General features: G+C 36.1%; 2 protein-coding genes and 2 pseudogenes across 4 annotated transcripts; 1 reads left to right on the forward strand and 3 right to left on the reverse strand.

Moving 5' to 3' along the window:
• The first annotated feature begins 232 nt into the window (after positions 1 to 232).
• On the forward strand, positions 233 to 24,073 carry LOC148919581 (small ribosomal subunit protein bS1c-like). 3 transcript variants are annotated; one of them, XM_089044760.1, is made up of 8 exons: positions 233 to 565; positions 1,169 to 1,240; positions 1,532 to 1,813; positions 1,901 to 2,011; positions 2,290 to 2,376; positions 3,068 to 3,121; positions 3,284 to 3,384; positions 23,750 to 24,073. In XM_089044760.1, the coding sequence occupies exons 3-7, from the start codon at positions 1,631 to 1,633 to the stop codon at positions 3,296 to 3,298; spliced, it is 450 nt and encodes a 149-aa protein (XP_088900886.1). In that variant the 5' UTR covers positions 233 to 565; positions 1,169 to 1,240; positions 1,532 to 1,630; the 3' UTR covers positions 3,299 to 3,384; positions 23,750 to 24,073. The 3 variants fall into 3 exon arrangements, with proteins under 3 accessions (XP_088900886.1, XP_088900885.1, XP_088900887.1); XM_089044759.1 differs by having other exon boundaries at positions 3,330 to 3,384; XM_089044761.1 differs by lacking the exon at positions 3,068 to 3,121 and having other exon boundaries at positions 3,330 to 3,384.
• Positions 7,631 to 10,790, reverse strand: LOC148919582 (peroxisomal (S)-2-hydroxyacid oxidase GLO4-like; annotated as a pseudogene).
• Positions 14,859 to 16,241, reverse strand: LOC103344093 (BURP domain-containing protein 6-like). Its single transcript, XM_008247720.3, has 3 exons — positions 16,120 to 16,241; positions 15,871 to 16,009; positions 14,859 to 15,746 (listed from the first exon to the last, which is right to left on the reverse strand). Exons 1-3 carry the CDS (start codon positions 16,156 to 16,158, stop codon positions 14,989 to 14,991), a joined length of 936 nt encoding a protein of 311 aa, XP_008245942.3. The 5' UTR covers positions 16,159 to 16,241; the 3' UTR covers positions 14,859 to 14,988.
• LOC103344091 (BURP domain protein RD22 pseudogene) lies at positions 17,055 to 17,699 on the reverse strand (annotated as a pseudogene).
• Positions 24,074 to 24,396: the final 323 nt, after the last annotated feature.

A 24,396-nucleotide genomic window follows, 5' to 3' on the forward strand; every position in this document is an offset into this window, starting at 1 on the left:
AAATTTTTGGTTTTTCCTACCGATGCCGTTGATTATATTTAGCATCTATCATATAAATATATTGACGCATGAAATAGTTTTGCAAAAAACAAATTTAAGTAGTACATTTAGCACCGATGCCAAAAGCATAGTTGACCGCTATAGTGATTTTTCGCTAAAATTTTTCACTCCCTCGTGAATATTTCAGACTCCCTCTTATATTTTTGGCCAAAATTAAACTCCCTCTCATCTCTTTTGCGATACCCAGTCATAGTCACTCTCATCCTTCTCACCTTCAAACTCCTTTTCTTCTCTCTTGTGATACCCGCAGTCACCCTTAACCCTATCTCGCTATACCCACAGTCACAATCACTCTCTCATCCCTCTCACCTTCAGCATCTCTCTTCTTCACCGATTTCTTCTATGTGCTCCATCTCTGTCGTCATCTATTTCTAAACCCTAAAAGAGAGAGCCATGGAAGTCTTCCTCGTCGTCGAGAAGAGCCATCGGAGTCCCTTCATTAACCTTTGTCGTCAGTGTCCTCTTCCCCAACGGAGTCCTCTTTCTCGTCATCATCGTCCTCTATGTGAGATTATTTCAGTTATGATGCGTTTGGATGAGGGAAATAAACTTGGGATTTTGACAAAACTCAGAATTTCTAAATTGACATGAACCAATTTCGGTGTTTGGATAAAAAAAAAACATAGAAATTTAGAAATTCAGCGTGGAGAAAAAAATGGAATTTGGAGATCATAAATCCCAAGTTTAAATTCTATCTAAAAGTCGTCATTTCTAAAATCTCAAGAGAAATTGAGTTTTAAAAAACGATAACATTACAAATAAAGGTTAAATTCCGTGTTTTAAATCAATCATCCAAACAAGAAACTTTACAAATTCTATAACATTAATTTCTGTCATTTTAAATTCTGTCAATTATGAAATCCTTTGTACTTTTAAATTTCCTCATCCAAACGCACTGTTAGGGTTTCAATTTATTGGGTAATTTCTGGATTGTTGTCTCTTTGTCCTTCTGTCTAATCTTACTTTATCTTGTATATTTGAAGCATCAAAAAGAAAAAAATTGTAGTCTTCCAGACAAATTTCTTCTTCTTCTTTGCAGACAAATTCACGAGTTTAACTATTTATTCTATATATTCTTAGAAAGCTCTGTTAAAATATATTTATGCAGGTTGTTGGTGCGAACAAAGGTGGAGTGGTAGCTGTGGTTAGAGGTTTTGTTCCTTTCTCACAGATATCGACAGTTAGTTCTTTAACCTGGCTTCTAATTTTCCAAGCGTCTTCTTAGCTTGATATTTACAATATCTTTCTGATTGCATTTTCTTATGTGGTAAAATAATACAGTTGTAACTTGTAAGTAATAATAGCCAAAATGAACAGGCAGTGATTCTCCATTACATTTTTCGCTTCTTTCTCCCGAAATTGTTTTCAATCCTGCATTCGGCTGTCACTAGCATAGTTTTAAATTTTGATCACATTTAGCCCTTAATGTTTCAGTATCTGAGTTTGTCACATTTACTTTTGTATATCTTAGAAATCAACAGCAGAAGAGCTTCTTGATAAAGAGATTCCTCTGAAGTTTGTGGAGGTTGATGAAGAACAGTCCAGGCTTGTCCTAAGCAACAGTAAGGCCATGGCAGAGAACCAAGCGCAGCTTGGAATTGGATCAGTTGTCCTGGGAACTGTTCAAAGCCTGAAGCCATGTGGTGCCTTTATTGACATTGGTGGAATCAACGGCCCACTTCATGTTAGTCAGATCAGTCATGACCGAGTCTCTGATATTGCAACAGTTCTCCAACCTGGTGACACTCTCAAGGTATAGATACTATATCCTAGGACAGTTATTGGCTGAGAATTTGTTGCCACTCTGTTAAGCATTTCTAAACTGCTACTCTTTGTGTAGGTCATGATATTGAGCCATGACCGTGAGAGAGGCTGTGTAAGTCTTTCTACCAAGAAGTTAGAACCTACTCCTGGAGATATGATTCGCAATCCAAAGCTTGTCTTTGAGAAGGTATTTTCTGGATAATAAACTCCAAAGATCTTTACTAGTTGCACTTACGGGATTGTTAATTCTAGTAGTGAAGATCGGTCTTGTCTTCTTGTGTTTTTTCCCCAGTAGATATTAGTTTCTCATAGTGTACATGGTCTTATAATCTTGTAGTCTGACAGGACAAGAAAAGCTAAGTTTTATCATGTGTTTGTGATTTGTTCCAAACATAATTGTACACTTGTTAGCTTTCCTGAAACCAGATAAATGACTGTATATATGTTTGTGATTTGTTCCAATAGGAGGAGGAGATGGCGCAGACATTCAGGCAGAGAATTACTCAAGCAGAAGCTATGGCTCGTGCAGACATGCTCCATTTCCAGCCTGAGGTACTTACTGCGTTATTTCCTAACAATAGGTTTTATGACTTGATCTGAACATAAAATGGAAGAACGAAGGCTAGATTAGGAAACCAAAATTAGATGAACTTAAATCAGCTTTTCAGGCAGATGAAAGTAGCCATCCAATGGGAAAATTTTATAGATATTATTAATGAAGCATTTATTTTAGCCATACTTTCTTAGATTCTTGGCATTTATTTTGGTACTTTTTTAGTACAAGTGACTTGTCTCTTACAGCCCTTTCGATAAATTTTCTGAAAATAAAACAAGGATTAGGTGGCCATTCTTAATTTTAACTCCTAATGCAGAGATGTACTTAGTGTCGTATATGCTCTGTATTTGATTCTAAAAGATGATTGTATGCAATCAATTGATTTGAAATACAAAATTGCTCTCCTGTTTGGAGGGCAACGACAATGATCTGTAGCTATTTGGCCAAGTAACCATCTGGCCTTGCCTCCCAATTGCTCTCTCTCTCTCTCTCTGTATCTCCATCTATCTCAGCTTTAGGCAGTTCATGCGAAAAATATATACTCTTTGTTCAACTTTCCAGAAATCCAAACTTGGCCTTTAAAGTTATGATTTTGTTATTGCTTATCTACTTTCTAAACTGCTCTCTGTTACTAGCAACATTTGGTTCACGAACGTCAAATGCGTCATTGATTTTCTTCCACTTCAGGTTCCTATAGATTCTTGCTACATGGGTTCTAACAACTCTGCCTTCCTACAACAGGTAGCTTGTCTTTAGAGCATCTTTGTGATAGATATTTTTTGTAGAATTTGATGTGTCATTATCTTTATTCTTCTGTTGGCTGTACTAAAATGTTTCTGATGGATGAGTAACATGCTTCATACATTATATCTAACTTTATTCTTCTGTTGGTTGTATTGGTAGCTTTGTTATACATAATAATGTTCTTTCCCTTCTCGCTTTTTTGAAGACTACGCAAGCACTGGTAGAGCATTATAGCCGCAAAGGATGGTTACAGCTTTGAGGTGACCTGTTTTTTGTGTGGATGAATGTTAAATATAAAACCTTATTGTGCATCGTTTCTTAAAGATTTTATATAGTTTTTCTTTAGCTTCTTGTTAAAGATTGTGCATTGCTTCTTGTTAAACCTTATTTATGCTTTTACTATTTCTATTTGGATACCATTCTGTTTAAAACTGTTTGAATACTCTGGTTTGGTCTTTGAGAGTTAGTAAAAAAACTTTGGTTCTTTGTTGGCAACTGTGGAAAATATTGTGATGCAATTTTATTTAAATGATGGAAGGTCAATGTTGTGCTTGTAATTTTCATTGCAATGGATGGCTTAGAGTGTAAATTTGATGCTGTTTGTTTGGAGTTTTTGTGTCTGCATGGTTTTTTACTTTGTGTGATTCATATTCTCAAATAGAGAATCCAATAGTTGGTTGATAAATGCATCACAATGATATAGTTTTAAAAGATTTTGAGCCCATTATTCTGTTTTAGGTTCAGCCACCAATATTAAAAGCCGAAATTCAAGCTCTAAAATAAATTATTTAGTACAAATCCAAGGTAACCAACTTACTTTATTAGATTATGCTTGTTTTAGCCAATTAATCATTACTTTTGGATTATATTAACTTTAGTCCCTAATTCTATTGTAGCCTACCTTCAGTTTTTTTGAGTCTTTGTTAAGGATTGGATGATTGGGTTCAGCTGAAATACCAAAATATACATATATATATATATATATTTGAATTAACGCGTCGCATTTTGACAATAAAAACTTATATATAACAACTTTTGTTTACATTTACGCTACTATATTGTCACAGATAGTTCCATTTTGACAAGAAAGTTTTTGGCGGCGCAGTTTAATGAGATATAGTCTCATTTTGACGAGAAAGTCTTTGATGACGTAGTCTAATGTGACAATCCCACTTTGACCAGAAAGCCTTTGATTGTGCAATCTGATGTGATAATCACACTTCGACCATTCACTGAGAGCTTTCGGCATCAGTTTGTTTGGCAGGATGGAGTTCCAGTAAAGCAGTTGAGGTACTAAAGGTAAAGCAGCAGCATGGTTTGGCCTTGCCACCAGTGCGAGCTGCAACAACAGTCGAAATTGAACTAATATCATAGGGAAAATTCAAACTACAGAGCTTACAGTGAGAAAACCAAAGTCATCTTCTCGAAAAGATTACCGTTAGGATTAATTCAGTTTGGTTCTCGAACTGGTTACATAATAATCGAACCATATTCCTTTTAATTAGCTTTTAAGCAAGTATTTGTGTTCTCTTACGTTACTGGATAAATTTTCATATTTGTAAATTGAACAATATTTGAATAAACTTCTTACCGTATGCTGAATTGGAGAAATTCTTAGAATTGTAGTTTTGGTATTAAATGTTGTTTGTTGGATGAAACATAATATTGCATTGATAACTAATACTATGAGTCTATTTGTGGAAAGCCCAACTTGAACTTAGCACAATCTTGGCTGAGGGATTAGATACAAAATTGGCTTCCCTATAGACATGAAAAATATAACATGAATAACTTGGCACCCAACTGCTCCAGGAACTCGGATAAAGGACGCATCGCACCACCAACCCTAAAGCTGAACATTAAAAAAAGAAGAAATTTGACCCAAAAGAGAAGAAGAAAGAAATTAATACAGATGGTTTACAGTAAAAGAGAACATTTAAGAAATAAAAAATTTAAATTTAAATTTTAGCAAACATCCTCCTTAATTGGATTATTTTCACACTCAATACTACTACCTCGTGCCATGAATTACCCACTGAAGCTTTTCTCATTCTCAAGCATGTAGCATTAACACATTAATAGACACAAAAAGAGAAATTTTGTAAAATAAGCAAAAATAGACAAAATTACCTTTATTTATTTTTGGATTTCCTAAGGAATCCTTTACATTTGCATGTCTTTGATTTGAAAGTTGAGAGGTTTTTATGTTTTTTTCTAAAAAGCTTTGACTTTTTCTAAAAGTGAAATTTTTTTTTTGGCTAAAACCTAAATTTACTTACTTTTTTATTATTATAAAATAATTTGAAATAACACATCATATTTGATGACAAAAACTGATACGTAGCAAGATATCATGACAAAACAAGCCAACTAAATATGTGATGTTCAATAAATAAAAACTAATCATTAAATTTTAACATGTATCATCTTTATAGTATTACACTGTCATATGACAGTCCCACTTTGATGAGAAAGTCTTTAATGATGCAATTTAATCATGTCATTTGTGCGATTATTTTCACAAATAAAGAAAATTACCCAACACGATATTGATCTCACCTCCAATCTAGAGGATCCCCTATCTTGTGACACTCCAACTTTGACAAGACAATCTTGCTTGACATGTTCTGATTACGTCACCCGTGAAAATATTCTCATAAAAATGAGGACTCCTAGTATTTTGGTTCCACCCCAATTACCCTAATTCCACTTCAAATACAAAGAATTCATTTTCTTGTGAAGAGAAATTATAGAATGGTATTGCACTCGTGATGATATCGGACTGCCAAGCAAGACCCTCTACACCTTGACCTTGACACCCATTTCCTAATCTTTCACATGCCAATTCACACTCGATATCTCTCTCTCTTTCCCCTGCACGCAAAACTTTCATTTCACTTTCCCCTCAGTGCAAAACTTTCATCTCTTTCTATTTATCGGATTCACATGGTAACTTTGTCATCTTTCTAATTTGGTTTTTAAAATTCTGACCAACCCCTGTTATGGTTTTCAAATGCTTGAAAATCGATTTTCTTTTGAACCAGCCTCACCACATCACTCTTCATGATTACGCCGATTCCATGGGTTTGGGTGGCAAGGTAACCTATCAACTTGTTTGATTAAACGAAATAAATTTCATGTTGTGATTATAAATAATACGTCTCTGCCCCTACAAAGTTGCCCCTGTTTTAAACCCGCGAGATAGATTTTTAGAAAATTTCATGTAAGTTTTTTCTTGTTTAAATGCGATTATTTATATATTTTGTTTTCCTTAATTATGTGTGGTTAATTTTTACTTGGAATTTTTTGGCAATAACATGCTGTACGAGTATAGGTTGAATTACATAGTAACAATAAGTAATGGAGCGGACGGATCGATTTAATTTCAAACTTTTTACATTAAGGTGATCATATGTAGAGCTGATTGGTTTGAAATAATGTAGATTTCTGGCTTGGGAACCAGACTATATGAAGGAACTGACAGATGGGATCGGAGTGATTCCTAGCTTAAGTTTGAGCACTTGGAAAGGTCAAATGCTTTGGGTTCCGCTCTATTATGATTTGGCTCCCCCACACACACTGCCCTGCGTCACACGCTTCGACGACAAAAATTTATATATAACGTAGCATAATAGTATGACAAACCAATCCAGTAAAAAATGTGATATGTTAAAAGAAACAAAACCTAATCATTAAATTTTAACACATGTCATATTTATGCTATTACACTATTTTAATTAGAAAATTTTTGGCGCGTAGTCTGATGTGACACTCTCACTTTTATAAGAAAGTCTTTGATGATGCAGTCGGATGACGTTATATGTATCCTTGATATTTAAAAAACTGCTAAAAAAAGTTTACTTTTTTTATTTATTATAAATATAGGGCCATTTTAATACAATGTTTAAGCCTTTAAGCCCATTTTACAAAACCCAACCCGTTAGTTATATTAAAAATTAGGGTAGATGTCTTCTTCTTCCCAGCGTGGCCTGCACTCCTTCCTCTCGTTGTTTCGACTCTCTCTCTCTCTCTCTCTCTCTCTCTCTCTCTCTCTCTCGGTCTTTCTTCATGCAGCGCCTTAGTGCCACCTTAAGCGTCGACGCCTCAACGGCAAAACGCCATCCCAGACTAGCCCAGGTGGCCTAGGCGGGGGATAGGCGGCTCCCAACTCCCTGGCGGCTACTCCTTACTATTAGGATGAAATCGCGGCGGTGTCCTCTGCCTAGGCGGGCACTAGGTGGGCTAGGCGGGCGCTAGGCGCGCTAGGCGCGCTAGGCGGGCTAGGCGGGCTAGGCGAGGGCTAGGCGGGCGCTAGGCGGGCTAGGTGGCGCCCAACTCCCTGGCGGCTACTCCTTACTATTAGGATGAAATCGCGGCGGTGTCCTCTGCCTAGCACCTTGAATGTATCGGTGTGAAAGGCTGATCACACCTTGCATAGGAAATTGACTTCCGAAAGATGTTCTCTCCGGTGACAAGTAAACATATGTAATGCTATCACTTCCATAGTAAAAATAAATTTAACCTGCCGTTTAATGAAGTTGAATTACAATATGAGAGAGAAGAAAAAACAAGATGAATTCCAATAGCTGTTAATTGAAGCAGTTTCCCAAACAATTGATGGCCTCATTCTCATTTCATCCATCTCTCTGCATAATTTCATTCTGATGCTTCTAAAACAGATCAAAGCATGGAATCACATTCTGTTCTCACATGGCTCCTGGTAATATCCATAACACCAGGGCAGCCACAGAGGGCCATAGTGAGCTCAAACTCATCTTTCAGCATTTCGATAACCCGTCTCACGCCGTGTTCTCCGTTTGCTGCAAGGCCGTAGATTACAGGCCTTCCAACCTGCAGCAACATTAGCCTGTACATTTCAATAAGAAAATCCAAAACAATACAAGCAGTTTAAGGGTTCATATCAGAAGGGCAGCTTGTATAGATATAGATATCTTACAAGGACAGCTTGTGCACCCAAGGCTAATGCCTTGAACACATCTGTTCCTCGCCTTGCTCTTCCATCAAGCAGAACAGGAACTTTTCCTCCAACAGCATCAACTTCCTGAGAACATTACAGATGTATATGATTGAACATTCTTACAACTTTTCCAATGGGAGAGTTTCTTTTAAAGACTCCTTTTTTCTTCAGATCCTATTTCGGTTTTATACAAGCTTAGCCATGCGTAAGTTAGGCCATGTTTTTGCTTACAGGTTACACCAGAAAACTATGAATTAGAAATAGAGTTCTACCTCTTCCAGGACAGAAATGGTGGTAGGAGTATAATCTAGTTGGTGGCCTCCATGGTTGGAGACAACAATCCCAGCAACAACTACTTCCACAGCCTTTCTTGCTGAAATGGTAGAAAGAAGAACACCTATTCAGAAGGGCTAATGCCAAATTTGACTTCAAGTGTCAATCCAATGTATTTCACCGAGTCGATTATTTTGACTGATCATCATGCCTTGAATACCGGGAGAAGTTAACATTTACGAGACCTTTTCCTTTTTACGCAAATTGATCTTTCCCTTTATGAGTTAATACTTACAAGACGTAAAGATAAAGATACGATCATTTGGAGCCTTGATCAGTTCATCTTACCAACTTCATGAGTGAGTACTCCCTTGATCAGAATTGGCAAGTTTGTAATAGATTTCAACCACTATGTCCTGCATGCATACGCGACGCAATAACTAAAAATTTAAGAAGAAAAGAATGTTAGTGTTTTGAGTGTGTGAATGGAGAGTGACGAAGGAGAGAAGGAACGAGAAGAGAGAGACTGGCAAAAACTGCTCTGCTATACGTGCAGCAGAGGAATTTTCATTTCTATTCAATCTCTCAGCCTCACGCACTTGGAGTGAGGGAATATAACCGTTAGGCACAGTAGCTGGATCCCTTACATCACAAGGTCATCTCAGCCATTCATTTAGACATCCAATAGGATCTTTACACTTGGCTTCTAAAATTAAAGGAAACGAAAAACTGTTTTAACTAACTAATAAGTCAGCTTAAGAACTTATAATTCAACAAAAAAACCAGGTAGAACACAGGCCCAGAAATGAGTATAAAACTTCACTTTAATGGATGTCTTATAGCCTCAATCTCTGCAGAAAGTTACAAACTTACAACTGAGTAAAGTCTGTATAAATCATGCATCTTCGTAGTGTAATCCCAAAAACAGAAATTAAAAAAAAAAAAATTAGCCTTAGAGTAAAAAGATCTGTAGCATAGAACACCGAATCATATGACTGTGTAATGAGAAGACTCATATGATTCATACCTCCCAGCACAAAGAAGCATCAAACGTCTCTTTGACAAAAGCTTCCACTTTCGATCCTTCATCATGCAGAGTTAGTGTCATCCACATAGATAAACATGTACTTTCACTTGGATCATACAACTGACAAGCAAAACTTATTTCAATCAGCACAGACATTCATGTTGTGAATAATCACAATGCACAGCATTTACTCTTTGGATTAGTTTGTTAAAAAATTATCAAATAGTGAAAAGAAAAATTAGTTAATAAACAATACACGTCTCGACCACGTTCTCAAGAATCTGTAACAGGATTGTGCATAATTTGGAACAAGTGTCATATTTCCACTAATAGCTGGTGAATAATAAGTAGAATGGATTATGGAAAAACCTAAATAACCTGATTAATTTACTTAGAGGCAGTGATGCGCAGCATCTCACTTTCTAGGCTTAACAAGTTAAACATTTTAAAGTACAAATAGAACACGATATTACGAGAGAATAATACATAATACCTATTCACAACTAAACAATTACACGCACAGAGTTTACGTCAGTTGATAAAATGCCTTCAAAGTTCTTCAACTGAGGTGCAACCATTCTGCAGAAGTTGTCACAGTCATGTTTCCAATGAGATGCATAAGTCAATCCACCACATGAGAGTGTTAACAAAACAACATTTCATATGATGTTACACATAAAAGTTTCTTTCATAGCATAAAGCAAGTTATATCACACTTCAAAACCAATAAATTCCATGGCATGGAGAAACAGAACACAAGCAAAATGAGATGACATGAACCTATTCTTTATGTCTGCCTCTCTTCGACCAAGTCTGGGAGCATCAACAGTTAAGACAATAGCCTTGTCTCCACTTTTTTCAGCTCTCTGAACTATCTGAGCTGATATATCTCGTCTCTTGTAAACCTGTTCAGGAAAGGTACCATTTCATGGCTTGAGCCCCAGTAGGCAGGATAGAAACTGAAAAAACTGTAAACAAGAAGAATATTCCTGTAAAGAAAAACTTGTCTAGTGAAATTAAAATGAGTTCAAGAGAGAATAAGTACATATAATTGAAAGAACCGGACAGCATTGCAGCTGGAAGCAACGTCCTCCACAGTGCACGTAGATATGTTGGATAAAACCTACAATGAAAAATACAACAATTCAAAAACCTAACTACACATGTATTAGCTCAATACATGTTACAATTATACCATTATGGTGTTGCATGCTGCTGCTGCTCTAGCAGTGGCGACCTTTCCTGGGGTAAATATAAAGAGCAGGTTAAAACTAGCAGTGTCTGAAAGCAAATCTCAACTGAGTACTCTTCAAATCATAGTACATTTTTGGAAGAACTTGCCTAGCCAATTCTCGGAACTCATTCACATTGACAGGTTCGGAGGCCATTTATCCTGGGAACATACACATTGATCAATCATAGCTTTCGAGTTTCGAACAATCCATCCTAGATGATACGACATAAACATCGGAAACTACAAGGAAAGGGCTATAGATTTTACTTAGAATCTACAGAACTGGATGAACATCCATTGCAATTTTATAATGGACATTTCAGAAGGAAATAAAGGGAAAAGTTATGGGGCCTCTATAATCCCAAACAATTTGTGTCTGTCAAATATTCACCAACTACTGAATTATGTGTTTTGCTATCCAAAAAACTTACTTCACAATTAGCACTAAAACAACTAAGAACTGCTTCAAAAGCTTTGAATCAAAACCATCAGAAAGAAAGCATGTTTTTTTTTTTTTTTTTTTTGGATAGGAAAAAAAAAGGCATGCATCCACTAAAAATATGTGCATTCAAGCTCACATGGTAATCAAATAAGCTGATCTTAAACCAAAAAGTAAGGTACACACCTATGACTTGAGACTTGGAAAACCCAAAATTTTGTTGTCCCGAAGAACTGCAGAGAAATAGACAATCGTACTGGACTGTTTCTAGGAAAAATTATTACTTTTGTTTCTTTATGTGGGTCCTGAGAAAGAGGAAGATAATAGAATTATGGTTTATGTGGGTCCTGAGAAAGAGAAAAAGTTATAATAGACATTAATTTACTCATTGTATGACTGGTTTGTGAGCAAGTCATTTTCTGGCGAGTTGTTTTTTATTTTTTATTTTCTCAGGTTTACAAATGGAGGGGAGATTCAATATTAGGACATGAGGTGCACGAGTAAATGTTCTTGTCACTTGAGCTACGAGTCTTTTGTATTTTTACCCTATAATTATGGGCAGCTTTCATCCTCCCTTTTAATCTCATCATCACTTCCATTTTCACTCTCATTTTCCTCTATATTCTAGCACAGAGAATAAAATCTAAAAACTAAAATTGAAATAATTATCAAACAACCCTAAACTTACAATAATTGATAATAGTGGGATAATATCGTTAAGAGTGTTTTTAATTTTTATTTTCAAATTTGTTAAGTATTCAATGAACTACTAGTACTTCATACTTATTTTATTAAATTGGATTGTAGCAGCATTTTTGTTTAAGTTGGGGTAATTTAAGGAATTTTAAATGTTATCTACACTTGTGAAAGAAGCTATTTGAGTGTGTGCAAATAAACAAGTGCAATCACATGGTATTAAACTGTCATTAACACAAAAAATTAATATAGATACTTTGGTTCAGTTTTGGAGGTCCAAAAGTAGGGCAAATTGAATTGTAACAATAAAAATTGCGTTTTAGTTTTGCTCTATCAAAGATTACACTTTTTTGTGTGTAAAAACTGAAGGACAATGATCTAACTGGTTTCGATTGGTTGGTCTTTTGCCCACCCTTAGGACAATCTAGTTTTTTAAATTATTTTTTTAATCGAAGAGAAATTTTATTAGATAAACTTCAATGGTACAATCAAAGACATCACAAGACATCTAAAGTGCATCCCAAGAGGGCAACAAACTAAAATGCTAAAAGCAAAACTAACGCGGACAAAAGCCGCACTAAAATTACTAGCCGACATCACCAAATTAACCACAAACCCAAACAAAGCCCACAAATCCAACATAATCAAAACCCTAAAACAACACATGAGTCTAAACGAACTTTATCACCACCACCTGAAGAAGCACCACCGCAGTCACATCCACCACCACATCCGTAACAGATTTGGAAAAAATATGAATTCTAACAATCTACCTATGCATAAGAGCAAACAAATAAATGAAAATAACAACCTTGCCAAAAAAACGAGATTTCTATAGACTCTTCCACTTTGATACATGAAATTGAGGACAAACTTTTTAAACTTTCCCATTTTTGTCTGTATATTATTTACTATTGTAAGATTGATTTTTATTTTATTTTAAATCTTCAATATCGGTTTGGCCATCTCATACATACAATTCTATCTTTGCTCATGGAATTACCCTATTGAGAATTTTCTCATTCTCAAGCATCCAGAATTAGCACATCTTATTAATATACATATATTTATATATATATATTTCAATTAACGCGTCGCATTTTGACAATAAAAACTTATACATAACAAATTTTGTTTACATTTACGCTACTATATTGTCACAGATAGTTCCATTTTGACAAGAAAGTTTTTGACGGCGCAGTTTAATGCGATATAGTCTCATTTTGACAAGAAAGTCTTTGATGACGTAGTCTAATGTGACAGTCCCATTTTGACCAGAAAGCCTTTGATTGTGCAATCTGATGTGATAATCACACTTCGACCATTCACTAAAAAGGAAGACTCATATATTGGGGTTTCGCCCGGCCTTACACTGATTCCACCCCAAATCCAGAGGATCCCTTTTCTTGTGAGACCCTAGCATGTATAGCTTGATCGAACCGCGGCACCAAGAGTCAAGACCTTCTCCACCTCGACACGCATTTACTAATCTTTCACGTGCCAATCCTCCTAATTTCCCTTTTGGTCCCCCCTTCCTCTTTTACTCTAAATTCAGTTTCTATCTCACTTTCTCCTCAGTGCAAAACTCTCATCTCTTTTGATTTAGCTCTCTCATTAAGCACGGATTGCTTTCTCAAATTTATCGACCTTCTGACAAAGTTGCAAAACCCTACAAACTGCGTGAGGTAAGCTTATCGATTTCACTGGGTACTTTGGTCATCTTTCTAAGTTTTTAAAGTTCTGACCAACCCCTGTTATGGTTTTCAAATGCACGTAATCGATTTTCACTTGAACCAGCCTCACCAGTCTTTTGCTATCATGGTTCATGCCGATTCCATGGGTTTGTGTAGCAAGTCTCACTACACTCTGCATCATGAGGTAACCTTATCGATTTCAGTGGGTAATCTCTCATCTTTCTAAGTTTTTTTTTAAAAAAATTCTAACCAACTCTTCTGCTATCATATGGTTCATGCCGATTCCATGGGTTTGTGTATATCAAGGTAACCTCTCAACTTGTTTGATTTATAAATAACATAATTTGCATGCTGTGATTATTAATAAACATATATTCTCACAAAACGGCCCCTCTATTAAGGCCTGAAATGTTCTCGGACATGTTTTCTAGTCAATTTGCAGCTTTTCTTTTCAAAATGTTCTGATGATAAATATTTCATATATTCAGGGAACTTCACTTTATATTTGTGGTTAATATTTCCATGGAAAGAAGTTGGGTTATGAATTATGACGATTTAGGTTTGTAAATGATAAGTCTCTAACAAAATTTAATTAAAATAGAAAGCATGCATCACTTAAATTAGGAACTTTCATTAATGCTTGTTAATTATATTAGAAGACACATTGCTTATATTAGGAGTTTTCATTAATAATACACTTAAATCAGTTACGGATGTGGTGGTGGAAATCATAATTAATGCTAATTGTTTTTTTTTTATTTTTTTATATAGAGATGAACCTATTAAAAAATAGTTATAGCATTTATGACTTCTTAAACTAAACAGTTTGATTGGAGTTAAAAGTTTATTTATAGAGAGCTCCTAAAATAGATTTTATATGTTTTTAGCTAAATTTTAACTAAAAAATAGAGAGCATGATTGTAGATGCTTTTACTATCATTGATTTTTGTTTATTTTTACTGTACAATTTTCTTTTGCATGAAAACCCGAAATTGTTATATCGGACTATTTACCTTTATAAGCTTCTTCTTTTTTTTCTTTTTTTTTCAGTTTAATACAAGCGGGCTAGGCCCCGTTGGCTCCTTCATAAGCTAGTATTTATGTTCTCTTACATGTAATATACTAGAAGGATTTTCATATTTGTCAATTGAACAATATTTAAATACCAATGGGGTGTTAGTTGGATTGACTCAGGTTTTTGATGTGCTTTCAAGTAGTCATAAGTTCAAACTCCCGTGGTATGTGTGTGAGTTTTTCCCTTTTCCCTTCCTAACTTTTGACACACACAAAAATAAAAATACTTAAATAAATTTCTTGCCGTATGCTAAAATTGAGAAACACTTGAATTGGGATAACACTGTTTTGCTATCTCCAACCAATCGCGATGGCTAAACTCCACATTTTTATAGGGCATTCTAATTGATTTTTATTTATATTAGAGCGGATACAATAGTAGCTAGCCCATTCTTATGGGATTCCTTTTACAATTAGAACCACAAAGACAAAGGGTACGATATTTCTTTCTAGTTTGGAACCCAAGCAATATGACCCTGGGGAAGATAATGGCAGACCGGGACGGTTCCTGGCTTAACTTTGACCTCTTGTAAGGGATGATTCTGGGGGTTCCATGCAGATGTGTCCAGGTGGCAGATTGCTACTGCGTTAGCGGTAGTTCCGTCAGCACCTTGCAGAGGCACCGCATAAGCCCTAGTTTGTCCAAATGTGTGGCAAAAGAAGACAGCATACGCGTAGGTCAGCTTGTGACACAAAACGAAATTGCCACCTTCGTTCACGTTCTTCACGCCTGGCTTTACTGCGTAGTTCTGCAGGGTGGCTCCCTTTTCGACCTCTGTCGAGATTGCTTGAACGTTTCTTCCCAGCTTGGACATGGCAAAATCAACCATCGACTCCAAGGAGGTGGCGCAGTATCTGTCTTCTCCTCTAAGGACTTCACTTTCACAATCTTGAATGGTTTCCTGAATTACAGCGGCTTCAACAGACCCCGGCTTCATAGAAAATTTGTTGAGAATCTCTGGCAGTTTGGCGGATGAGAAGGGGATCGATTCTGCAGTTTTGCGGGGCAGGAAAGTTTCCCCTGCTATATTTCTACCCAAGCTATATTTCATGGTTGTGCCAGGTTTTATTTCCATCTCCAAGAAGAAAATTCTTTGGGTTGGGTCTTTGAGGTGCGTATCGTCGTCTTGGGTGTAGACGGAGAGAGTTCTGTCCTCGACACCGTGCTGGTTGTAACCGACAAAGTTCTTGGGTGGCTCGACTGAGTCTGCAGTATTAATGGGCAACATAAATGATGGACATGTTATTGAAGAAGCTAGCTTATAAGTAGAATGTTGGAAGATGAGCTTTTGGCACTCTAGAGCATGGTATGTGTAAATAGAAACACATACCAGGTTGGACGAGTTCACTGAGAGCTTTTGGCATTGATGTGCCTGGCAAGACGGAGTTCCAGTAGTGAAGTTGAGGTGGTAAAGTTGAGGTGGTGTCTCTGGCAGCAGCAGCATAGCTTGCCCTTGCCACCAGTGTGAGCTGCAACATTTGAAGTTGAACTATCATTGGTATGGAAAAAAATAAAATTTGAAACTAATAATTATAAGGTTCAAATAAAATCGTAGAGAATATTCAAATCACAAGCTTACGGTGAGAAAAGCAATTATGTGTGAGAAACAGATCTCCATTTAAGAATGCAACAGAAAAGCTACTGGAATTGACAAGAAGAAACTCAGATCAAGATGTGATTAGGTGTATAGGGACTTCAAGCTTTATAGTACAGGGACCTCAACTGAAATACATGTCGTGATTAGGTGTAGGAGTTCCAGTGGCTAAAATTTTGTTTTTCTTTCTTTTTTATGGGAAAGAGGGAGAGCATGCAGTGGCCTGAAGTTTTTGTTTTCTTCTTTTTTTATGGGAAAAGTGGAAAGCATGCGTTGGTCCGAAATTTAATATTACATTAGTTGTCATGCTTAAGTCATGCTTAGTTGTCATGCTTAAGTCATGCTTAAGAGAACATTTAATTTCCAGTTCCTCTGCATGTCAATTGAAAGTTGGAAGAACATGGGGGGCTCTTTGCGACCTTTTCATGGCCGATTAAAATCAATATAAAGCTGTTGTGCTTGATCCATATAGACTGGTCAAGATGTGTTCCAAAGCATATTAGGTGATGATCGAAGGGGCAATGCCAGGATTTTAAGTTAATTATAGTCTAACTGTTAATTATTTCTCTGATGAAGGCCACTCAGACGTTAACAACTAGTTCTTAGGCACCTCCTTTCCCATAAATCAATCACAACCTTATGGCATTCTATCTTTTATTTATGGGATTCTTCTTACAACTAGAACCACAAAGGCCATTTCCAAACTCACCTTTTTTTTCTATTTTTCGCCAAATAACTTGCTTGGTTGAATCCTAGTCATTGGGTTTTATTTATAGAAAATTCAATTTTATTATTTTTTTTATTAAAAAAAAAGAGAGGAAAACAACCCCATATTCTTAGGGCATTCTTATTGCTTCTTATTTATGGGATTCTTTTACAATTAGAAATTAGAATCACAAAGGTTAAGGGGACATTTCTTTCTATTTTGGAACCCAAGCAATATGACCCTGGGGAAGATAATGACACACAGGGACGGTTCCTGGCTTAACTTTGACCTCTTGTAAGGGATGATTCTCGGGGTTCCATGCAGATGTGTCCAGGTGGCAGATTGCTACTGCGCTAGCGGTCGTCCTGTCAGCACCCTTTAGAGGCACCACATAAGCCCTAGTTTGTCCAAATGTGTGGCAAAAGAAGACAGCATTCTCGTCGGTCAGCTTGTGACACAAAATGAAATTGCCACCATCATTCACCTTCTTCACGCCAGGCTTTACTGTGTACTTCTGCAGGGTGGCTCCCTTTTCGATCTCTGTCGAGAATGCTTGAACGTTTCTTCCCAGCTTGGACATGGCGAAGTCAGCCATTGACTCCAAGGAGGTGGCGCAATATCTGTCCTCTCCATTAAGGGTTCCACTTTCACAATCTTGAATGGTTTCCTGAATTACAGCGGCTTCCACGGACGTTGGCTCCATAGAAAATTTGTTGAGAACTTCTGGCAGTTTTGCGGAAGAGAAGGGGATCGATTGAGCAATTTTTCGGGGCAGGGGACATGCCCCATTTATATTTCTAACTAAGCTATATTTCATGGTTGTGCCGGGTTGCATTTCCTTCTCCAAGAAGAAACTTCTTTGCGTTGGGTCTCTGGCAGCAGCAGCATAGCTTGCCCTCGCCAACAGTGTGAGCTGCAACAGTTGAAGTTGAACTATCATTAGTATGAAAAATATATATATATATTTATTGAAATTCATAGAGAATTTTTAAAACACGGAGCTTACGGTGAGAAAAACAATTATATATGTGAGAGGCAGAACTCCATTTAAGAAATTCAAATATGCAACAGAAAAGCTACTGGATCGATGGAATTAACAAGAAGAAACTCAGATCTAGCTGATCGTTTGGTAAACACACTATGCCAAATTTTACTTTCCGCAACACTACATAGGCATTGGTGAAAGGAAAAACCGATGCTATTAGTATATTAGGCATCGATTTTATAAATAATAAAACTAAAAGTATATAAAGGCATCAGTACAAATTTTTGGTTTTTCCTACCGATGCCGTTGATTATATTTAGCATCTATCATATAAATATACTGACGCATAAAATAGTTCTGCAAAAAACAAATTTAAGTAGTACATTTAGCACCGATGCCAAAAGCATAGTTGACCGCTATAGTGATTTTTCGCTAAAATTTTTCACTCCCTCGTGAATATTTAAGACTCCCTCTTATATTTTTGGCCAAAAATTAAACTCCCTCTCTTCTCTTTTGCGATACCCAGTCATAGTCACTCTCATTCTTCTCACCTTCAAACTCCCTTTCTTCTCCCTTGTGATACCCGCAGTCGCTATACCCACAGTCACAATCACTCTCTCATCCCTCTCACCTTCAGCATCTCTCTTCTTCATCGATTTCTTCTCTGTGCTCCATCTATGTTGTCATCTATTTCTAAACCCTAAAAGAGAGAGCCATGGAAGTCTCCTCATCGTCGAGAAGAGCCATCGGAGTCCCTTCATTAACCTTCGTCGTCAGTGTCCTCTTCCCCAACGGAGTCCTCTTTCTCATCATCGTTGTCCTCTAGGTGAGATTATTTCAGTTATGGTGCGTTTGAATGAGAGAAATAAACTTGGGATTTCGACAAAACTCAGAATTTCTAAATTGAATTGAACCAATTTCCGTGTTTGGATAAAAAAAAACATAGAAATTTAGAAATTCCTCGTGGAAAAAAACATGGAATTTGGAGATCATAAATCCCAAGTTTAAATTCTATCTAAAAGTCATCATTTCTAAAATTCCAAGAGAAATTGAGTTTTAAAAAACGATAACTTTACAAATAAAGGTTAAATTCCTTGTTTTAAATCAATCATCTAAACAAAAAACTTTACAAATACTATAACATTAATTTCTGTCATTTATGAAATCCTTTGTACTTTTAAATTTCCTCATCCAAACGCACTGTTAGGGTTTCAATTTATTGGGTAATTTCTGGATTGTTGTCTCTTTGTCCTTCTGTCTAATCTTACTTTATCTTGTATATTTGAAGCATCAAAAAGAAAAAAATTGTAGTCTTCCAGACAAATTTCTTCTTCTTCTTTGCAGACAAATTCACGCGTTTAACTATTTATTCTATATATTATTAGAAAGCTCTGTTAAAATATATTTATGCAGGTTGTTGGTGCGAACAAAGGTGGAGTGGTAGCTGTGGTGGAAACCCTTAGAGGTTTTGTTCCTTTCTCACAGATATCAACAGTTAGTTCTTTAACCTGGCTTCTAATTTTCCAAGCGTCTTCTTAGCTTGATATTTACAATATCTTTCTGATTGCATTTTCTTATGTGGTAAAATAATACAGTTGTAACTTGTAAGTAATAATAGCCAAAATGAACAGGCAGTGATTCTCCATTACATTTTTCGCTTCTTTCTCCCGAAATTGTTTTCAATCCTGCATTCGGCTGTCACTAGCTTAGTTTTAAATTTTGATCACATTTAGCCCTTAATGTTTCAGTATCTGAGTTTGTCACATTTACTTTTGTATATCTTAGAAATCAACAGCAGAAGAGCTTCTTGATAAAGAGATTCCTCTGAAGTTTGTGGAGGTTGATGAAGAACAGTCCAGGCTTGTCCTAAGCAACAGTAAGGCCATGGCAGAGAACCAAGCGCAGCTTGGAATTGGATCAGTTGTCCTGGGAACTGTTCAAAGCCTGAAGCCATGTGGTGCCTTTATTGACATTGGTGGAATCAACGGCCCACTTCATGTTAGTCAGATCAGTCATGACCGAGTCTCTGATATTGCAACAGTTCTCCAACCTGGTGACACTCTCAAGGTATAGATACTATATCCTAGGACAGTTATTGGCTGAGAATTTGTTGCCACTCTATTAAGCATTTCTAAACTGCTACTCTTTGTGTAGGTCATGATATTGAGCCATGACCGTGAGAGAGGCTGTGTAAGTCTTTCTACCAAGAAGTAGTGTTAAGATTTGGATTGCCAATGGAGCAGCGAAGAAAATGAAAGGAAGAAAAACGAGAGAGAAAAGGTTCAGCTCAGAAATGGAAACAAAATCTGCTCTGCAACTTCTTACCGTTGCACAGCTCACCTTTTCATTCATACTCTTACATCAGAAATCATCACCCTTCAAATACAAGAGCCAATGTGATTATGACACATGGCAGTACAGGGCATGTGAGCCGTTGGCAAATAACAGACTGATCTAAGACCTTACACTTGGCATATGAGCTCAAGCTTACATAACACTCACTCAGTTAAAATAATAGAAATTAACTAAGCTAAGTAAACTGTTCACTAATGAGAAATTAGAGAGCAATTTACTTTTCAACAGTTAGAACCTACGTACTCCTGGAGATATGATTCGCAATACAAAGCTTGTCTTTGAGAAGGTATTTTCTGGATAATAAACTCCAAAGATCTTTACTAGTTGCACTTACGGGATTGTTAATTCTAGTAGTGAAGATCGGTCTTGTCTTCTTGTGTTTTTTCCCCAGTAGATATTAGTTTCTCATAGTGTACATGGTCTTATAATCTTGTAGTCTGACAGGACAAGAAAAGCTAAAGTTTTATCATCTGTTTGTGATTTGTTCCAAACATAATTGTACACTTTGTTAGTACGAAATTCGTATTGGCATTTCCTAGACTTTAGTATAGGGTGAAAATTAGTTTGTGAGGAATTGTTATTGAACGCTTTGTCACTACTCTTTCAACCCCACACTTCCGAGGCATGCCCTGACCATATGAGAATCTTGACCTCAGGTAAATCATGACATAATCACGCATTCATTATAGGATTCCTAGTTTGAGTTATTTTCACTCAAGTATTTTTATGTTAATCTTATTTCTAATAAGATTAGATTTTATCTCTTGAGATTACTTTCCTAGTTCAACTCTATTTTAATTGAAGTTAAAATATTATCTTTTCCTATTGTGACTTTGCACGTTGCTTACCTCTTAGTTAATTTGGTTTAAAGAGAGAATCAAATCTCTTATTGATGATAGGTTGTGGTGCAATAGGAAGTTTAATATTCGTGGCCTATTGGGTTTCTCTCCCATGAGAGAGAACAAGTCTTGTATAAAAGATCATGTGCCATTCTTTTATTTGTACAGCTTTTGAGATATTTGTGTTGAGCATATAGAATTCTAAGAAAAGCTGTTGTGCGTATATTTGAGATAAATCATCAAGTGTTCAATGTTTACTTGGTGATTTATCAAACACTTTAATCATTCATATTGCATTCATATGCATGTCGGTGACTCATACGGTTGAGGGCACCAAGACCGTGGTGGCGGTTTTCCTCCGGTGAGCTTGAAGCAATCGTGGCCAGTATTGCGTTCAACATAAGGAGTGTCGAAGATCATCCCGTGACAGAAGTTGAGTTACGAAGAAGTCGGTAAACATTATCTAGAATGTGTCTAGGATAAGTGTGTGAGTACTTCTTGTAATCATCGTTCTATAGTGGATTTGTGTTGGACTGAGGAGTCCCGTGGATTTTCCCCAGAGGTGGGGTTTTACCACGTAAAATAATTCTCTGCGTGTTCTTTTATTTTCTGCCCAACACGTTACAGGATTGATAAGCCATATCAATCCTGCTACCGAAGTTTATTTTTATTTATTTGATTAGAATCTTAAATTGGCCTATTCACCATCCTCTAGGCATTTTGAGTCATCCTGCAGGTATTTTCACACTTGTTAGCTTTCCTGAAACCAGATAAATGACTGTATATATGTTTGTGATTTGTTCCAATAGGAGGAGGAGATGGCGCAGACATTCAGGCAGAGAATTACTCAAGCAGAAGCTATGGCTCGTGCAGACATGCTCCGTTTCCAGCCTGAGGTACTTACTGCGTTATTTCCTAACAATAGGTTTTATGACTTGATCTGAATATAAAATGGAAGAACGAAGGCTAGATTAGGAAACCAAAATTAGATGAACTTAAATCAGCTTTTCAGGCAGATGAAAGTAGCCATCCAATGGGAAAATTTTACAGATATTATTAATGAAGCATTTATTTTAGCCATACTTTCTTAGATTCTTGGCATTTATTTTGGTACTTTTTTAGTACAAGTGACTTGTCTCTTACAGCCCTTTTGATAAATTTTCTGAAAATAAAACAAGGATTAGGTGGCCATTCTTAATTTTAACTCCTAATGCAGAGATGTAACTTAGTGTCGTATATGCTCTGTATTTGATTCTAAAAGATGATTGTATACAATCAATTGATTTGAAATACAAAATTGCTCTCCTGTTTGGAGGGCAACGACAATGATCTGTAGCTATTTTGGCCAAGTAACCATCTGGCCTTGCCTCCCAATTGCGCGCTCTCTCTATATCTCCATCTATCTCAGCTTTAGGCAGTTCATGCGAAAAATATATACACTTTGTTCAACTTTCCAGAAATCCAAACTTGGCCTTTAAAGTTATGATTTTGTTATTGCTTATCTACTTTCTAAACTGCTCTCTGTTACTAGCAACATTTGGTTCACAAACGTCAAATGTGTCATTGATTTTCTTCCACTTCAGGTTCCTATAGATTCTTGCTATATGGGCTCTAACAACTCTGTCTTCCTACAACAGGTAGCTTGTCTTTAGAGCATCTTTGTGATAGATATTTTTTGTAGAATTTGATGTGTCATTATCTTTATTCTTCTGTTGGCTGTACTAAAATGTTTCTGATGGATGAGTAACATGCTTCATACATTATATCTAACTTTATTCTTCTGTTGGTTGTATTGGTAGATTTGTTATACATAATAATGTTCTTTCCCTCTCGCTTTTTTGAAGACTATGCAAGCACTGGTAGAGCATTATAGCCGCAAAGGATGGTTACAGCTCTGAGGTGACCTGTTTTTTGTGTGGATGAATGTTAAATATAAAACCTTATTGTGCGTCGTTTCTTAAAGATTTTATATAGTTTTTCTTTAGCTTCTTGTTAAAGATTGTGCATTGCTTCTTGTTAAACCTTATTTATGCTTTTACTATTTCTATTTGGATACCATTCTGTTTAAAACTGTTTGAATACTCTGGTTTGGTGTTTGAGAGTTAGTAAAAAAACTTTGGTTCTTTGTTGGCAACTGTGGGAAATATTGTAATGCAATTTTATTTAAATGATGGAAGGTCAATATTGTGCTTGTAATTTCCATTGCAATGGATGGCTTAGAGTGTAAATTTGATGCTGTTTGTTTGGAGCTTTTGTATCTGCATGGTTTTTTACTTTGCGTGATTCATATTCTCAAATAGAGAATCCAATGGTTGGTTGATAAATGCATCACAATGGTATAGTTTTAAAAGATTTTGAGCCCATTATTCTGTTTTAGGTTCAGCCACCAATATTAAAAGCCGAAATTCAAGCTCTAAAATAAATTATTTAGTACAAATCCAAGGTAACCAACTTACTTTATTAGATTATGCTTGTTTTAGCCAATTAATCATTACTTTTGGATTATATTAACTTTATAATTAAAAAAACACTCAAGAATAGCCCCTAATTCTATTGTAGCCTACCTTCAGTTTTTTTGAGTCTTTGTTAAGGATTGGATGATTGGGTTCAGCTGAAATACCAAATTTTTTTTATTCCTTTGTTTGATGTTGTTCTTTTTCAGCTCTGGCAATGTTTCCAGATTTTATATAGTTTTCCTTTATCTTATATGGTCTTTTCATTTCATTTCAGTATACGAAAAGTGGGAAAAAGAAGGCATTTTACACCCAAATGGAATTGGACGAGGTTCGAGATGAATGGGCATGTCATGTGCTACAGTGGATTTGAGTTTGAACATTCTCCTTGTTTTTGTAGTATTTTGCTTATTTATGTATGGATGATGTATGAATTTTGGTTTACTGGCAGAACTCATCTATGCACCTTATATAGGGATGTTTTTTTATGTTGCAATGGCAATATATATGAAATGGATGAGATGCCTCTATATTTTGAGACATAAACTAAGTAAAATATGATGTGAAATGTGGAAATTGCTTACACTTTATTAGTAACAAAGGATGTCTATTGTGTATAACAACCTCAGTTTTGCCATAACAACTTAAGTTAAAAATTAAAAACAACATCAGCACTATTTAGGAACCGAAGCCTATAATCTTAAATGTCAATAATATTGGTAGAAAGTCAAACTATTTGTTGGTTTTTCACTTCAGCATAAGTACAAAAAACGAATGCGTAAACCATAATTTGCAACAGCAGTGACATCTTTTCTGAAGTGGTAAGTCAGCACACGCTTCAGTATAAACAAAACCATTGATGCTATAATGACTATTTAGCATCAGTGCTGATATATTCCCTGATGCTATTAAAGGTTTAGGCAT

This window comes from Prunus mume, linkage group LG2 (assembly GCF_029339155.1).
Source record: "Prunus mume cultivar Tortuosa linkage group LG2, ASM2933915v1, whole genome shotgun sequence".
Taxonomy (NCBI): Eukaryota; Viridiplantae; Streptophyta; class Magnoliopsida; order Rosales; family Rosaceae; genus Prunus; species Prunus mume.

Coding starts and splice junctions, on each gene's coding strand:
- LOC148919581 (XM_089044759.1), top strand. CDS start 1,631: ATGGCAGAGAACCAAGCGCAGCTTGGAATTGGATCAGTTGTCCTGGGA. Junction 2,377..3,067: donor TGCTCCATTTCCAGCCTGAG/GTACTTACTGCG, acceptor CTTCCACTTCAG/GTTCCTATAGATTCTTGCTA. Junction 3,122..3,329: donor ACTCTGCCTTCCTACAACAG/GTAGCTTGTCTT, acceptor GCTTTTTTGAAG/ACTACGCAAGCACTGGTAGA.
- LOC103344093 (XM_008247720.3), bottom strand. CDS start 16,158: ATGGAGATCTGTTTCTCACACATAATTGCTTTTCTCACC. Junction 16,010..16,119: donor ACATAATTGCTTTTCTCACC/GTAAGCTTGTGA, acceptor CAAATGTTGCAG/CTCACACTGGTGGCAAGGGC. Junction 15,747..15,870: donor CAGTGAACTCGTCCAACCTG/GTATGTGTTTCT, acceptor TTAATACTGCAG/ACTCAGTCGAGCCACCCAAG.